Source organism: Pogona vitticeps, chromosome 2 (genome assembly GCF_051106095.1).
Source record: "Pogona vitticeps strain Pit_001003342236 chromosome 2, PviZW2.1, whole genome shotgun sequence".
NCBI lineage: Eukaryota > Metazoa > Chordata > Lepidosauria > Squamata > Agamidae > Pogona > Pogona vitticeps.
In genome coordinates, this window is record NC_135784.1 from 125288357 (window position 1) to 125306235 (window position 17879).

The window sequence follows — 17879 nt, forward strand, 5'->3', positions numbered from 1 at the left end:
CTCACTGATTTAGTTGTGACATTACTGGGTTTCAGCCAATAAAGTGGGCTGTTAAAACCAGGTTTTGTTTCTCCAGCAATTTGCAGAAATTGAATTTCTTGAAGTAACTTTTTTGGAGATACTTTGTGTGGAGGGCAATCTGAAGGATACTTAAGTTTGGTTCTGCAGCATGCAAAAATTGCAGTTTGAGGCTGCTACAGGCCATTCCGTAGAACTGAGGCAAGCTAAGATTCAACCTGGTGGTTGTATGCTCCTCTGAAAAAGCAACAATTCCACACAAACTATTTGTTTGATTTGTATCCACAACTTTCTCATACACACAAAATATACTCAGTTGACTAATAAGGAAAAACGTGTAGATCATTCTGAAATCTACCTGGAACGATTTCACATATTGCAGAACTAAGTCACAGAATTACAGGGTGAGCTTCATCCTCAAGCTGAAGCTAAGGAGGAATTCTGAAGCAAAACTTTTTTATATAATAAAACTGTGATTTGATTATTTAATGTGAGTGAGAGTGCTATGAGGAAAACCCCAATTCAAGTGAGCTGCATTTAAAAACCAAGCTGTGCTTTGCCCTTGGTGAGGGAATATTTAGTGGTTGATGGTGTTAAGTATGTTACTGCTGTCTTTGGCAAGATGCCATCTGTCTAGAAATGCGGTGTCAACATTTGGGGACCTATGAATTCCAGCCTTCCTTTTATGCCTCCCCCTTTAATGCATCTAACCACACCGGACATGTACTTATAGCAGCCTTTCTGTAAACACCTTTAGCTGAAAGCCTTATAGTTAAGCATTGTAATTGAAAGAGACTTCTTTGCTTCGTAATTCTGAGGTAAAGCAAAAAAGTACAAGAGCATAGCATCCACTTCGGAACCACATGAGCATTTGTAGGGAAAGACAATGCAGTCAGGAATTTGCAATGGGACACGGAAAGTGATGGCCATTGTGGCTACTTGAATAACCTCACAGAAGTCACAATGGAGAGAAATCCCCTACTGCTACTGGCAGAACTTCCTTACATTAATTGGTGGGTTGGTTTGGTATGACCCCCTAACCAAAAGATGGGAGAAGTGGAAGTGTATGTGAAAGGTGGTTCCTGATCTGTCAAAGATGAGATCGAGATCTGGAAAAACTGTAGCCCGCTGGTGATAAAAAAGAATTCCCTATCACCATTCCTATGAAGCCTGTCTGACTCCTACGTTTTCCCGAAAGGACCCATTTCCCCCTTCATTCCAACTAGTTTTCCCTACGAAACGATCATTAGCAGTGCTAATGGTCATACCGATCGCCTGCTTCCTCTAGAGGGGAGCAAAGAAGTGTGCAGGGCAGGCAGACTTCGTGTCTCCTTTCTCGCCGGTGGCCGGTCCCGTAGTTAGTGACTTAAGGCGACCCCCTATGTCTTAGTGACCTCCGGAAGGTCGCCGCACGACCACTCCTGCTCAGAGTCAAGCCCGTGGGCTCCTTGCTTGAGTCAACCCACCTCAGGCGAGATCCTCTCCTTGTCCCGCAGCTTCCCACCTTTCCTCGCAGTGCAGTTTTTTTCCCCGCGAGTTCAACATGCCAGGGACTCCGTGGGATCCCTTTTAGATAAAACGCTCGGGATGTTTCTACATCCAATGCGCGCCGTGTGTTCTCCGCGATGCCCTCGCTGCCCACGCCGGGCGAAGCAGCCCAGAGGCAACGCCTGCCCCCGCAGCCCCACCTGCCAGGCCTCGCTTCGTGCCTGGTCGCCGGCGAGCTCCTCGGTCCCGCCTTCGGGCCGAGGGCGGGACGGCGTCCTTCGTCCCCGCAGCAACGGCGGCTCCGCCCCAAACACTGGAGGAGGCCGCCGCCGCCGCCGCCGCGAAGCGCATGGGGGTCGCCGAGCAGGAGCCCGAAGCAGAAGGCGGGAGCCCCCCGGAGTCGGAGCCCGGCGCCCGGCTGCTGGGGGAGCGAGTGGCCCGCAGTCTGAAGGTGGAGCCGGAGCGCTGGGCGCGGTGCGTGGCCAGCCCGGAGGCGCGCCCGCTGCTGCGCGCCTTCCTAGCGGGGGACCCGGCCAGGAGGCTGCTGGTGGTCACGGCGGGCGCGGGGGGGCAGCTGGCGGTCGCCGAGGGGCTGCCTTGGCCGTCCGCCGCCCCTCGGCCCGGCAAGGGGGTCTTCCTCTTGCGCCTGGCGCCGGGGCCTCTGGGCTCCCCCGCCGCTCCGGGGCAGCTGCTGTGGGGAGACTTGGCGGCGGCGGCACCCCTGGAGCACCTGGCCGCCCTCGTGGAGGAGGTAGGACCCGGACCCCGAAGAGGGGAGGGGAGGGCAGGTCGTCAAAACGCGGTCCCCAGGGTCGTGGCCGGCACGTGCTTGGCCTGCAGGAGGGGGCGGGGAGGAGAGAACACCCCCCCCCAAAAGCTGGTCTTTCCTTACTGCCTCTCGTGCTGGAGGCGGGATCTGCCCTTCCCCAGCCACAGCCTCCCCCCCCTCCTCAGGCTGCGCGTGTGTCTCTAAACGGCGGGGGGGGGGAGGCAGGGGAACGACGCCCACCTTCTTCTTGGCCCAGTCACGGGCCTCCGACGGGCTGGCCGCTGCCAAAGGCACCAACACCCCCCACCCAGCTGGCCGGTCCTCGGAAGCTGAGGCAGCAGCTTGTCTCTGAAACGCGCACGGTTAAGGGTCGAGGCTGCGGTCCGGTTCCCCAGGAGGAGAAAGCGAGCAAGGAGGACCTCTGGGGCCGGGAGAGGGAGGGATCCGCGCCAGATCCCTGCGGTGGCGAGGGCTCCGCAAACAGAAGCGCTCCAGGGGAGTTTCTGTTGAGCGGATCCCAGGTGACCCGACGGGGAAAGGCGTCTCTGTCCGAGGTCCTGAATACGGACTACCGCCGTGGGAATAACATACAGGGGCTAATGGGCAGTAGGAGACATTTGGAGGGATTGAAGTCAGTTTCCAGAGCCATTATCTATGATCATGGATCGAGTGATGGTCTAGCACTTAGGGGACCTGGATTCAAATCCTCGCTACATCAGGAAAGACTGTGTGGTGACAGTGTAAAACCCCTCACATCCTTTGAACTCTCCCTCACAGTGGTTCCCAACCCTGGGTTCCCAGAAGTTTTTCTTTCTTTCTATTTAAAACACTTTTACCTCATCTTTCTCGTTAAAAGGGACCCAAAGTGGTTTACCTCATTCAAAGTCAATATTTAAAGCTAAAAACAATACCTATCCGAATACTTCAAAGGGACATGGTGGCGCTGTGGTTTAAACCGCAGAACCCTCGGTGCTGCAAGGTCAGAAGACCAACAGTCGTAAGATCAAATCCATGCAATGGAGTGAGCTCCCAAATCCCGCCAACCTAGCAGTTTGAAAGCACCATGGTGGGAAGGTAATGGCGTTCTGTGTCTAGTCACACCGGCCACGTGACCATGAAAACTGTCTTTGGACAAAAAACGCTGGCTCTATGGCTTGGAAATGGGGATGAGCATTGCCCCCTAGAGTTGGACATGACTGGACTAAAAATGTCAAGGGGAACCTTTACCTTTACCTATCCAAATACTTAAAAGGATCAAACAGATGCCACAGTAACAGATGGTAAACAGAAGCAACATCAAAACACATTCAAAGCAGTTCTTGTACTAAAACTCCCAGTAGCCTTTACCACTAGCTGTGCCGTCAGGATTTCTGGGAGTCGTAGTCCAAGAACATGTGAGGACCCAAATTTGGGAACTATGGGCTCTATTAGGATTGCTACAAGTCTGACGTGGCTTGATGGCACATAATAACAGTAAGAGGTTACTTTCTGATTAGAGCAACTTTGTATGTTTTTGTTCTTCTTTGTGGCCTCTGTGAAATCACACTAATGGGTTAAATCTGCACCTGCGCAGAGGCCTCGGAATATTCTAGAGCTTAAAGTAACACTTTTGGCTCCGCCCCCTAGGACCTCATGGTCCGCCCGCCCTAACAGTTAGCTCAGTTCCATTTTTTTCTGCTGCTGCAGTTAGGTCTCCTACCTAGAGCTCCGGGAAATTTTATTTATTTATTTATTTATTTATTTATTTATTTATTTATTTATTTATTTATTTATTTATTTATTTATTTATTTATTTATTTATTTATTTATTTATTTATTTATTTATTTATATCCCGCCTATCTAGCCAATTAAGACCACTCTAGTTGTTGGAATTTATTTGAAAAATTGTCTTCTTTGGCTCTGTTTCATCTACAAGTAAATAAGGAAAGTAAAATACATTATTTCTTTGGAGGAGAGGTGTTTTTTTACCCGTTGTGTTGGACTTTTACCCCTTCCCTCCCTTCCCTCCTTTTTTCCCTGGACTGTTCCCGCCTTTTTTTGTATGGCCTCCAGGGCTCCTAGATCTCCCAAGGTCACTTTTAAGAGTTGTGCTGACTGTGGGAAAAAGATTCCCTCCACAGACGGCCATCGTTCGTGTTTATTTTGCCTTGGGGAGGCGCACGTTCCTCAATCCTATCGCCATTGCGAGAGTTTTACGAAGCAAGGGCTGAGACTTAGGGAGCAGTGTCTTCGCGCTGCCCTTTGGGAGAAATCTCTGTGCCCTCCTGACATGGAGGTAGCCACTTCTGCTGCGGGACCCGATTCCTTACTGGACATAAAGTCTAAGGGCAAGGGCAGAACCTCAAAAAGCAAGGCTAAAGCCCCCAAACCGTCATCTAAATCATCTAAATCCAGGGCCATAGTTTTGCTGCCTCCCCCGCAGCCGCCTTCATCTCCTCAGCGTACTCCCAGCCTACAACCACAGACATCTCCATTGTTGCCGGTGTTGACTCCTATTGAAATTCAATCCCAGGGCTCTTCGCCGCCATCTTCCCCTCCATCGCCAGCTCCACTTCCACCTACCCCGGAGTTGCCATTGAAACCTTCCTCTCCTAGAAAGAAGGCGAAAATGAAGCATTTGGCACCATCTCCTGGAGATTTCCGGCCTCCGAGACTCTCGGGACTGAAGGTCTCCTCCCCCGGGGCTCGACATTCTCTCCCCAAAAAGGCCAAAAAGCATGTGCCTAAGGAGGATGCGCCGCCTCTTAAACTTTCTACCTTAAGAAGTGGAGGAAGCAGATGCAAAAGCTGTATGATCCATGCCTCCTATACAGCCTTGCTGCTAAGGACTCTTCTTCAGATTCCGCCTCATCTTCCTCAGATTCGTCCGACGAGATCTCCTCCCCTACGATATCGCCTTTCCCCTATACCGGGAAAAAGAGACACTGTACGGTACCGATGGATGTTCTGGTACCGAAGAGGTCAAAACACGGCGAACCACTCCCTTTTCCAATGCGACCGCAGGCGCCGGTACCAGCGAAGAATGACCTACCCTACCTGATTAACCCGGGTCGATACCGTACCGCCTGGTACCGACCCTACCGGTACCGTGCCACCCAAATGAAAACGTGTCCACGGAGAAATGCCCGTGATGCCGCACCCAAAGAAGAAGAAGCATCATCGCACTTCCTCTGACTCTGATTCTTTCCAGTTGGATCAGATCGGTACCGATCGGGATTCCAATACCGATGAAGACCCCGGTACCGGTAACCCTCCCGATACCGATGGCAGAGAGGATCACAGTACCGATCCTCTTCCAGGGCATGGACATAAGAAAGCACTTCCTAAACCTTCCTTACCGAGGCATCCGATCCCGCAGATGCCTTTACCGGATCATCCCGATGACTCGGATGACTCCGATATGGAGAACAGTTTTTCTGACGCTTCAGCGCCCAGTGATAACACCCCCAATTCGGCAGTCATTGACAAGCATCCAGTTTCACTGGCTGCGGACTTTCCCTTCTATTCACAAATGATCCATCGGATCACCACCACACTCGAACTTCCTGTGGAAAGGCCTCCCGAGATGGTGTCAGACAAGGTCTATGGGGACATCGATGAAGACCAGAACCTGCCAATGCGGTTGTCCTTTATCCCGTTGTTGCTGAGAACTTTAAAACAACACTGGGACAAGCCCTGTTCTACCCCCCAAATGTCTAGGAGGATTGAGAACCTTTATCGTATTCACGGTTCTGAGTTGGACTTTCTGATCAAGCATCCCGTCCCAAACTCCTTAATAGTAGATGTGGCCCAGTCTAAACTGAGACCCACTTCGACTGCTACACCTAACAACAAGGATGGAAGGAAAATGGACATTTTTGGACGTCGGTCCTATGCTTTCGCCTCTCTAGTAGTCAGGGCCGTAAATTATGTGGCAGCCATGGCCGCATACCACCAGCACCTGTGGAACAGGGCACTACCATCTTTGCAAGCTTCTCCTGATGAGTTGCAACCAAGAGGCCTCTCGTTGCATCAAGAAGCTATGCAGCTCATACGTCAGGAACGGATTTCCCTCAGACACATTTTGGACATCGCATCTCGCAATCTTATGACTAGCATCACCATGAGACGTCAAGCGTGGCTGAAATCTGCGGCTATATCGGATGACTCCAAGTCGCGCATTTTGGATTTGCCCTTTGACGGGTCAGGTCTGTTCGATCCTAAGACTGATGAGATCCTCAAAGGTATCCACAAGGCGAAGAAAACTGCGAGGTCTTATGTCCCGCAACCGTACTACAAGCAACGATATCCGTGGAAGTGCCAAGCTTCTCTAGCCCCTTCCCAGTCTGGGAAACTCTACCCAACCAAGCAGAAATATTATGCTGCTCCCACTAGCTACACCACTAGACATGACCAACGACAAAAGTCACGTCCCTCCTATAAGAAGTCCGACCGCAAATCCAAGCAGGGACTTTGACTCTTTATTCACCACTTCTATCTCTTCCTACGGTACCTGTTTATCGCCCTTCCTAGCAAATTGGTCGCTAATCACTTCAGGGGGCTTCTCCAAAAATTCTATTGCATAGCCATCATCGCCCAAAAGGGGACAACTCCTTTCGTCAGACACCTCAACAAGTTCATTGTCTATCGTCACTTCAGGATGGTGACCCTAGAGAGAATTCTACCGCTCCTTCAACGCGGCGACTGGTTCGTGGTCATAGACCTCAGCGACGCCTACTTTCATATAAATATAAGACAGGATCATCGTCGTTACTTGCGTTTTTCGCTGGGTTCAAAATACTACGAATTCTCCGCTCTGCCTTTTGGACTTTCCATCGTGCCAAGAGTCTTTACAAAGTGTATGGCACCGGTGGCAGCTTTCCTCTGGACGAAGGGAATCGCCGTGTTTCCATACATAGACGACTGGCTTTTGGTAGCACATTCCAGACATCAAGCAGAGCGGCACACTCTTACAGTTCTGCGCCTCCTCAAAACTCTGGGACTGGAGGTGAACTACAAAAAGTCAGTCCTTACTCCGTCTCGGGTCGCATCTTATATCGGTGCCATTCTTGACGCTTGGGTAGCGAGAGTCTTTATGCCCCAAGAGAGGGCGGACAAAATGACATCGAGTCACGGCACACTCTGCTCAGAAGCTATTGGGTCTTACGGCTTCTACAACATCTGTCATCCCCCATGCGAGGTTGAAACTCCGATCGCTACAGGTCTGGCTTCTCTCGCTTTTTGACCAGAGGTGGGATTCAGCAGGTTCGCACCTATTCTATAGAACCGATTCCTAAATGTACTATTGGTTCTTAGAACCATTTGCTGGCCTGAGATGAATGAAGGAAGAGGGGCCAGGTGACCAGCGACGAGCGGGGGGAGGGGGGCGCAATTAGCTGCCTCTCTTCCTGCGCCACAATGAGCCGTCTGAGGTGGGGTGTGGGTGAGAGAGATAAAGCCCTGGAAAGAGCAGAGGTGTCAATGGGGGAAAGGGGGGGAGGATGAGTCCTTGACGTCACTGGAGGAGAGCTCATGGCCTCGAGGCACAGAGGGGGGGGGTGATTGACAAGGCATGAGGGCAGGACACAGAGGGAAAAAGTTTTGGGGTGAGACCGCTTCAGTCAAACACCCAACCGTCCTCATTTTACTATGATTTTTTTCAAGTTAAAGGTACCATAGAAGACTGTTGCTTATGTGGTAACTTTTTAAAAAAATGTCCTGGACATTTATTTATTTATTTATCTATCTATCTATCTATCTATCTATCTATCTATCTATCTATCTATCTATCTATCTATCTATCTATCTATCTATCTATCTATCTATCTATCTATCTATCATTAGGACATAGAACCTGTTGTTAATTTATTTGAATCCCACCACTGTTTTCGACCCATTGACAGACTCACCCAGGAAGCGACTACGAGTGATGGGGGAACTTGCCCACCAGCTGAGGTGGTGGACCAACCCGGCCAACATCTTTTTGGGTTGCCTGTTTGCTCCCATAGTGTTGAAAATCAGAATCACAACCGATGCCAGCAACACGGGCTGGGGTGCGCACTGCAATGGTCGACAAATCCACGACCGGTGGTCTCTCAAGGAGCAGACCCTTCATATCAACAACCTAGAGTTACTTGCCATATTCAAGGCTTGTCGTGCTTTCCTACCAATCATTTGAGGCACGGCTCTCCAGGTTGTCACGGACAACACGACGGCCGCCGCATATATCAACAAGCAGGGCGGCACCCATTCACGATCTCTTCTGTATCTTGCTGTCCAGCTTTGGGAGTGGTGCCTGGAGCATCATATCTTTCCATCTGCAGTTTACATCTCCACTCACGAGAACGATCTCGCGGATCATCTCAGCAGAACTGCTGCCACAATGCACGAGTGGATTCTGGACCAGGATGTGTTCCTAGTGCTTTGCTCGAAGTGGGGTGTTCTCATGATAGATGCCTTCACCGCTCACCTCAATGCGAAGTGTCCAACTTATCTCTCAAGAGGCGGTCAAGGACTAGACTCGCAGGGTGACGCATTGATGGTGTCGTGGAGCGACCACCTGCTCTGCATGTTCCCGCCGTTCCCACTGTTACTGAGGTAATAGTCAAGATATGCAGGGACAACACAAACGCCATCCTAATAGCGCCCTTCTGGCCACGCGATCCGTGGTTTGCAAAGCTCATGACAAGAGCAAAAGAGTACATGAGACTGCCTTACCTGCCACATCTTCTGACACAGAACGAAGGAACAACTTTCCATCTGGACGTGCAGTCACTCCACCTCACGGCCTGGAGGATGCTCCCGAGGTAGCCCACGTTCTCTCGCACTGTCGTAAGGCATCTATAGATGCCCTTTACAACAATAAATGGGTGGCTTTTCTAAAGTTTGCTACACCTCGTGGACCTCCAGTATCACCGACCTCGGTTCATGCCGTTTTGCAATTTTTGGCATACTTATTTGAGATGAACCTTTCGCACTCTACTCTCAAGGTGTATTTCTCTGCCATTGTGGTGCATCAGCCTCTTGACTCTGACAGTGCTCTCCTCTTCAGACACACTAAGGTGAAACGTTTTCTGCGGGGGGCCCTTAACCTCCACCCCCCACGGATCAATCCTGTACCACAATGGTCCCTTCATACGGTGTTGAACTGTCTTACCCGTCCACCGTTTGAACCGTTAGTGACCATCTCTGAACGATTACTTACCCTGAAGGTTGTGTTTTTGGTGGCGATAACTTCGGCGAGGAGGGCTTCCGAGCTATCTGCCTTAAGAGTTGATCCCCCTTTCCTGCAGTTATTCCAGGACAAGGTTGTGTTATATCCCGATGTGTCTTTTTTTACCTAAGGTCACTACTGACTTCCACGTTCGACAACCTATTGTGTTACCCACATTTTTTCCTCATCCTTCTTCTCCTGTGGAGAAGTCTCTCCATTTGCTCGATGTTCGCCAGGTATTGGCCTTCTATGTTCAACGAACTTCAATGTTTAGGGTGTCCAAGCGTTTATTTGTCTCCCATCACCAGCCTCATAAAGGACAGCAGGTGTCGCCACAGACTATATCAAGATGGATAGTACAGACTATACGCCTTGCCTATGAGCTGGCAAAGAAACCTCTTCCGTCATCTGTCAAAGCCCATTCTGCCAGGGCTATTGCAGCCTCTACTGCTTTTCTCTGTGGTGTCCCTCTGCAGGATGTTTGTAAAGCCGCTACGTGGTCTACTCCATCCACGTTTGCATCCCACTACAGACTCGATCTACGAGCAAAGGAGGATGCGCGGTTTGGTTGGGCTGTCCTGTCTGCGGTGATGCCGTGATGTCGCGTCCCTCCACCTTTCAAAGGTAAGCTTGCTAGTCACCCATTAGTGTGATTTCACAGAGGCCACAAAGAAGAAAGAGAGGTTACTTACCTGTAACTTTGGTTCTTCGAGTGGTCCTCTGTGAATTCACACGGCCCGCCCGTCCTCCCCACTTTCTGTCACGGCTGTCTCGCTTTTAGAGCAGCAGCGGAATTTGGAAAACTGAGCTAACTGTTAGGGCGGGCGGACCGTGAGGTCCTAGGGGGCGGAGCCAAAAGTGTTACTTTAAGCTCTAGAATATTCTGAGGCCTCTGCGCAGGCGCAGATTTAACCCATTAGTGTGAATTCACAGAGGACCACTCGAAGAACAAAAGCTACAGATAAGTAACCTCTCTTTTTTGACCGTGGTTTTTTCCCCTTCACATATAAGAAGTGGTAAAATGAAGGAGGAATATGGGTAAAATAGAGTAAATGTGATGATGTTGTCTCTCTCCCCCCCCCCCCCCCCGTAGCAAAGAACTTGCATTCTAATCCTGAGCTACTGCTGCTCTTTGTCAAAGTGAGAGTGGGCCTGCAAGCAGCGCTTTTAGAGTGTCTCTAAAAAGGAGCAACAATTGTTTGATGGTTTACAACCTCAGTTCATTTATATCCCACAACCCTTTCTCTTTTGTGGCTCCCTAAACATAGATTTTGAAAAAATGTTTCTACTGAAAATATCCAATAAATTACAGCATTAAATAAATTATCAGTTTGAAACAAAGAGGTAATGAATGATACAGTTTGAGTCTTTTAAGCAGCAAACTCACCTAATGCAAAAATTTCTTGCTCCCATGCCACCCTGATGAACCTGTGGTCTCCAAAAATGCCATATCCTTGCCAGGACTGGACAGATGTCCACACTTCGACTCTTTCTCCATTTTCTCCAGTTCTTCTAGAACAGAGATACAGTGGCTTCTGTAGGATGGATGAGGATAATCTATTGACCAATATACACATGCATTTATTATTTATTATCAAAATATGTATGAATTCTGTATCTAATGATACAGTACCAGGGTGTACAATACACACAACTTTAAAACACTTCCAGATAAATAAATGTACTTGTGTGATGATGATGGTGTAGTGTCTTGATCAGAACATATGGATCATGTAAAGTTGTAAAAGAGAGAAGGGAAAGGGGGAGAAGAGAAGGCTCAGATCTCTCTTATTGTACCACTGATGTATCACTTTTGTTCTTAATATATTTATATTTAAAGGACAAGTGGGGGCTGATGGCCCCAAGAAAGAGTAGAGAAAATGAAGTGATACAAAATTAAGAGCAGTGTAGCCTGCTGTAATGGTTCAAATGGGAAGAAATGAATCAAAACAGTTAAAAACAATGGGAATGCTCCTGTTGGAATATATACCACATGACTGCAGAAATAAATGTACCGGTACAACAGAGGTATGGAAATAATCGGTATAACTGGGTTTCCTGTGGCGGGTTGTCTTAAGCCCTACAATTGTTTCAAAAATAAATCTTTAGGAGGAGTTGAATCCTTTTTTTTTTTTTTTTGTTATTTAGAAAGTTGCTGAGGTACAAGAATTGAAAGCCCAGGGTTTTCAATTGCAAAACTGCAGGGTAAGGACAGATATCAGTCCAATCGCTGGACCTTTAGGGTAAACAAGCTCTGCCACCAGGTAATGGGAAGCACCTTTTCCTGATTCTGGAGAATCACTGATAGCCAGAACAAACAACACTGGGCTTAGAACCAAGCTACATATTATTTTGGTTATCTGGCCTTTAGCACGTGATCTTCCTTTCACAAATGACCCAAATAAGGGCTTCTATTCAGTCCTGCTGCGATCTAGTTGGTTAAAGTGAGAGCCTAGCAAAGGGAAAACCTTAATTTTTTTGTCTCTTCTACTTTTTTTCTAGAAAAGCTTTTCGTGCTAATAGGTTTCAATGGTCCCTGTTCTAGGTAGTGGCGCCAGTCTTGGCAAACCAGAAAAACCATCACAGCTGGCCGCATGTGATCTCACAGGATGTCATCCACCATGTTACCACTCTGAAAAGTGGTGTTTTTATTGTGATTGGTCAAGTTAAAGGGAAAACTTTGTTGCCTCTTCCTTCTGGTCCTGAAAGTGACAAGTACATAGATTTTGACACAGAGAAAATGTAAGTAGCAATCTTGAAATAAGTGTTTTTCTTCCTTTTTTTCTTTCCTCTCCTCCTTTTTTTTGCCCCCAGGAATTGAATGATACTAGGACACTCTTTTTCATTTCGTTTGTAATAGGAAATTGTAGATGAGCTCCCTTACTTGGTGGATCCTTTTGCTATAGCAAAGTGCGCTTTTTTGTTGATAAAAAGTACAGTGTGTGTTTTGTTGGGTCGGTGGGAGGTTGTACGTATTTTAATAGTTAGAATTCATCATCCTGAATCATTTTGCACAGGGATGTTGCTTTTGGTGAACAAACTGAATGAATTTGAATCTATCTAGCTCTCTTTTCACCAGTACCAACTGCTTTGCAGTTTCAGAATCTGACATTTATGCTTGATTTTTTCCTTCTTCAGAGCACAGCAGCATGCTTCCCCTGTTCCCTGTTAAGGCTCTGATGGATATGAAGAAATAATGCTACCCATGGCTATTTGTCATGGTGGCCTATATATTATTTCTGGCATCAGAAGCAGCATTTGCCTTCATACCAGCTGCTGAGAAAAATGAACCAGAGGTTGCTGTTGAACTTATATTCTGTCTGTGAGCTCCTCGTTGACATCCAGATGGCCACTGCAGGGACAGAATGCTGGACTAATCTAATCTAATCTAATCTAATCATTTTAGAACTGCAGAGCTGGAAAGAACCCTATGGGTCATCAATTCCAGCCCCTCTCAAGGAGGTACAGTGGGGAATCAGACTCCCCGTTTCTGGCTCTGCAGACAGATGTCTAAATCACTGAGCTATCCAGCAAATAAACTTTCACTCTTGTCCTGACTCTTTTTATATTGATAAAGTGATGGTGCATCAGAGTGCTCCAATGGTTTCTTTTAAAGTTTCTTCATGTAGTAACTATGAGGAAAAGAAATGTAAAAAGTACAGTACTGCATTCATAAGAATAAGACTTTTTTTTTTTTGCTGTTACAACATTCACCCTGTAGGAGTGTTATGTCTTTTTATTGTAATTCCATTTATTTTTATTTTGCCACAGCATAAATGGAAGGCCTGTTAACAAGAAAAGTTCATTAATTAACTCTAGGCAACATTTGGGGAAGGGCGGTCTTTATACATGTTTCAGAATATGCACAATTAATTATTTAGTCAGACTTCTAGTATTTTCCAGTTCCCTATTATATTGTTTATGCAGTATGCCAAGATAAATAAAGGTTGTACATTAAAAAAAAAAAATAAGGTTCTGTGCCTGAGCAATCAGCCTTGTTTTTACCAACCAGTGATTGGTCACAAAACATGAACTGATTTGCAAAAAGTGAAGGGGAAAATCTCATGCTAGGTTAAAGCACCAGTGGTTGGGAGTTCAATTCCTCACTGTGCATCTCAGGAGAAGATCCAGCCTGTGCAGCCTTGGGCAAGCTGTACAGTTCCAGACCACCCACCCCCACCCAGAAGAAGAGAATGGCAAACCATTTCTGAGTACAGGTATTTTATACCTAGAAAACCCTGAGTTCAGTCCTCATAAGTAAAAACAGACTTGATGGCATGTAATTTTTATTTTTTACCTTTTAAGGGAATTCTGCTTCTAATAACATTCAAGTGTCTGCAAAAACATTTTTGAAGAGAAGGAAACTGCACAGTAGAATTTTTTTAGCATATTTCATGCCCATAATACATAATATTACAACACAGTGGACAAAATCCTTTTACATAAGCATAGTTATTTTGATGTAACAGAAATAGGGCAATGTTCAGAGGCAAATTGCCTCAGGCTGGGAAATTGCTGTTGAAATTATTTGATGTGTACTGAATTTTATGACTAAAGGGGACAGATGAAGTCTATGGTAACTTCTTAACTTCAAGTTGGATGATTTGCTTTACAACCACATAATGGTTCAAGAGGCTTTTCGTCATTTTGTCTGTGCACATTAAAATAATGAGTAAATGTAATATTCCAGGGTGAGAACACCTACCCTTACTTACCTCTATGGATACCTGTGATGACACGCTAATTGCATCATCTAGTTTGAGCATGAGGTTTTACTTTTTCAACATAAGTCTCCTTTTGCTTCTCTGGAATAAGAACTTTCCTTCAGAATGATATGTTTCTAGATTTACCCCCATAGCTATCATTTTCAAATATAATACAAACTAATATGCTGATATTTTTGCTTTATGCAGTACTGAGCTAGTGGACAAATCAATTGTGCATGCAATTGAATCAGCTGTTATTGAATGGACTCACCAGATTCAGTGTGTTCTGAAGAAAGAATCATCAGAGCCTCTTTTGCAAGGTCAAAATCCTTATCCAAAGGTGGAATTGGATTTTTGGAAAAACAGGTATATTGAGCCATTGGTATTGACGGCAGTGGGGGCACTTAGTTGTTTTGCAGACTTTTGATTTTCTGGTAACATTCTTTTTACAACACAGTAGAAGTACAGAGACTTACAGAGGAGAATAGCTAGTTACAGTTGTTTGAAAGTACAAACTTGTGTATGCTGTTTTCTTCACTGCACATATACTTAGCAACCAACCAACCAACCAGATCAACAGTAAACAAACAACAGTCACCAACAAACTAAAGAGAGGGAAAGAAGGCTCAGTAGAGAGGTGGGGCTCTCTTCGAATTCCAAGGCTGGAGAGAACAATTGGTTAGTGCTGGATAAATAGACAATCACCCCAGCCCAGAAAAGTCCCTTCCAGTTACACAAAGTACAGGCAGCATGTGAGGTTGTAAATAAAACTCCAATGAGTTGTATACCTATTAATCTTCTGTCTGGCACAAGAAATTACTTCTCCCTCCCTCCCCCTTTTTCTTTTCCCCAAAAACAATGTGAGTATTTCTTGCCTCTTCAAATGTGGTTGCTCATGGATGAGAACAGTTTTGAACTACAGGTGTGTGGATGAGAGTTTTGGGCTACAGCTCTTAGAATACTCCAGGCAGGTAGGTGGAATAATTTGGAGGTGCTAGAAATATGCACATGGTTTTGGAAGTTTTTCCTTGAGAAAGCAGGAAAAAGAAAAACTTTTTTGAGTAATGCATTGGAGCTGCTGCTTTTTTGTTTTCACTCCAACTTTGTTACTGATACAGCAATCCCTTTCCATGTGAATTGAATAATTCTTACCCATTTGTGATTGGGTTCTTTGACTAGTGTAGGCGGGCCCGGGGTTTTGGCGGGAATGACAGAAGGCGTAGACGTTACTGTCCCAAACAACTTAGTTTTATTACAATTAACATTGGGTAACTCTAGACCAAACGGGTCTAACAATTCAGCTTCTGATAACAAGTTGTATTTCTTTGGTTTCACAACGTCAACCAGTTTCTCAATTCTTATATTCTCTTCACCCCAGGGGGGAAGGTTGGCATAATATTCTGTATTGGAGCGCTCAACACCGCGCAGGTGGTCCCGCAACATGGGTGTTTCACAACCGAACCCTCCAATCTGGGCAGATAAGGGCTGGCCCCACATGGGATCTCGCTGACTTCTGACACTCGAATAATCGAACCCACTTCCCGACTCCATCCCTCCTTCAGCTCACCCTGATTCCTTTTTCTCAGTTCCGGTGGCACGGGCAACAGTCCATCCTCTTTCATCAGATTAGGGAAGTCCTTTACCAGTTTGGCAATTATTTCTCTTTCTTCCCCTGTCTCATCTGTCTGCATGCTTTTCTCTTCCCATGAAGACTCTCTCCTCTCCTTTCTCCCCTCCTCTTTTATATCCTCCCATCTCCAGTCATCTAGCTCCTCCCCCCAATCCTTTGATCTGCTCTCAGCCAGAAACACTTCCACAGCTTTAGTGGTTCCGGCCCCTTCATCATCTAACTTAATTAGCTCTCCCACTACACAGCCTTCATTCTCTTCCACAGGATGTTCTACTGAGGACGGCACACTTCGGATCTTCTGCTCACACCATTTGAACATTTTCCAGCCAATCATACAAACTACATTACATGTGTGTTTATTCAGACATAAGCCTGATGGAACAGCTTTGTGGGCTGCAGACTAGAGTTCATTTCTAAGCCTGAATCTAAGAGTTAGTTGGAAAGTCTTTTGCTGCAACAGTGAGAATCTTGTCTGGTTATTTTGCACAGAATGCAAAATACTCACAGCTTCATCTTGTGTTTGTTTTAGATGTGAGGACCTACAATGCATCTACAGACAGCTGAAGGCCAAGAAGGTTTCGACTATGATGGAACTTCTGGAGAGAGTGCAGAGCACCTACTTTCCAGCTTTCCAATCAGTGTTCAGAGATGTAGAAGCTGGTAAATTTTTGAAAAATCAAGTTGAAGCATTTATGTGTCAGTCACTGTAATGTCTCCATGGAATTCTTGAGTTCTGTTGTTCTTTATTGTTTACTGAAGAATTTTTAATTTTTTCCCAATTGGAAAAAAATATGGCTGTGGTCTGCAGGGATCTTATTTATAGAAAAATTAATCAAGTGGATCTTTGGACCTACCTGTGATATGTTAGTTATTTTTAAAAGTTACACTGCATGCTTTAGACTAAGTGTGATATTCCTACATGGATAAGAAAAGAATGGTGCAATAAAGATACAAGGAGCTTTTTGAACGTCTTTAAAACCTCTCATTGGGAAACTGGACCATAGTTAGTTCCATTTTGATACTGTATTCTTTATTTCCTCTTTTCTTCATCATCACTTCTAAAAAGAAATCCCAGATGCATAATAATAGATTTGATGTAATTACCCTGTGATGTGTAACTGAAAACCCAAAGTAATTCAAAATGTGCATACCTGGAAATAAGTTCTATTGCATCAAATGGTGTTTCTACTGCTGTGTGTTAAGTGTGACCCTACAGGCTCTTGCATCTCTTGTATGAAACTCTTTTCTTTGTGCTTAAACATCTCAGCTCTGGTTGAGGCACAGGATATAGATATGCATCTGAAGCCCCTCCAGCACCCTCTAGAAGAAATAGAGAATGTGGAATTTAATGAAGTGAAACCGTTGCTAAACCACTTGCTTCACATACTGTGCTTTATCTGGGCCACATCCAAATATTACAGCACACCTGCACGGATAATTGTGCTGCTTCAGGAAGTCTGTAGTCTCCTTATCAAGCAGGTAGGTCACATAGTATTTCAAACCTTTACCTGTAGCGAGCACGCTGAAGCCTCTACTAACTCAGGCCTCTAGGACTGCTCACTCTTCTTCTTCAGTTGCTGCCACCAAATTTTATTCAATATTTAAAAAAAGACAAGTGTTGTGTCAAAACAAAAAACTTGTTTATTGGTTTAACAAAATAAAGTAAATCACAAGATGTTAATCAAGGTCTCTCACTCACTGACACACACAGACTCTTCCCTCACTGACTATTCGGCTCACAGGCCCATAGACACACTCATCACTCACACTCCCCAAATCTCCCCCTCTTTCCATCATACACCCCTTTATATATTCCAGCTCCTCTCCCTTCTGCACCATCTTCCGTCCCCTCATTGGCTGATGTTCCACTGCCCAGCTGTGACGGACAGGTGAGGGCAGGGCTGAATGCTACATTACCCTACAACCTTTCTGGGAAGTGGAGAAAGTAATCTACAGATGCCCTAGTTGATCACTGTATATCGCATCTTGCAAGAAGCTGGGGCTTTTCATGGGAAACATCATCTTAGAGACAGCTATATCAGGAGCCAGAGGTTGGGAGTTTGATTCCCCATTAT

The 17879-nt window shown here is 46.0% G+C and overlaps 1 protein-coding gene across 1 annotated transcript in view; it reads left to right on the plus strand.

Annotated features, from left to right (window-relative positions):
• The first annotated feature begins 1771 nt into the window (after positions 1 to 1771).
• Positions 1772 to 17879, plus strand: part of DNAH9 (dynein axonemal heavy chain 9) — a 259117-nt gene continuing 243009 nt past the window's right edge. Inside the window, exons 1-5 of the mRNA XM_072990379.2 lie at positions 1772 to 2257; positions 12014 to 12210; positions 14382 to 14540; positions 16334 to 16464; positions 17072 to 17283. Coding sequence (XP_072846480.2) covers positions 1856 to 2257; positions 12014 to 12210; positions 14382 to 14540; positions 16334 to 16464; positions 17072 to 17283 — 1101 coding nt within the window. The 5' untranslated portion in view covers positions 1772 to 1855. The remainder of the gene's footprint in view (positions 2258 to 12013; positions 12211 to 14381; positions 14541 to 16333; positions 16465 to 17071; positions 17284 to 17879) is intronic.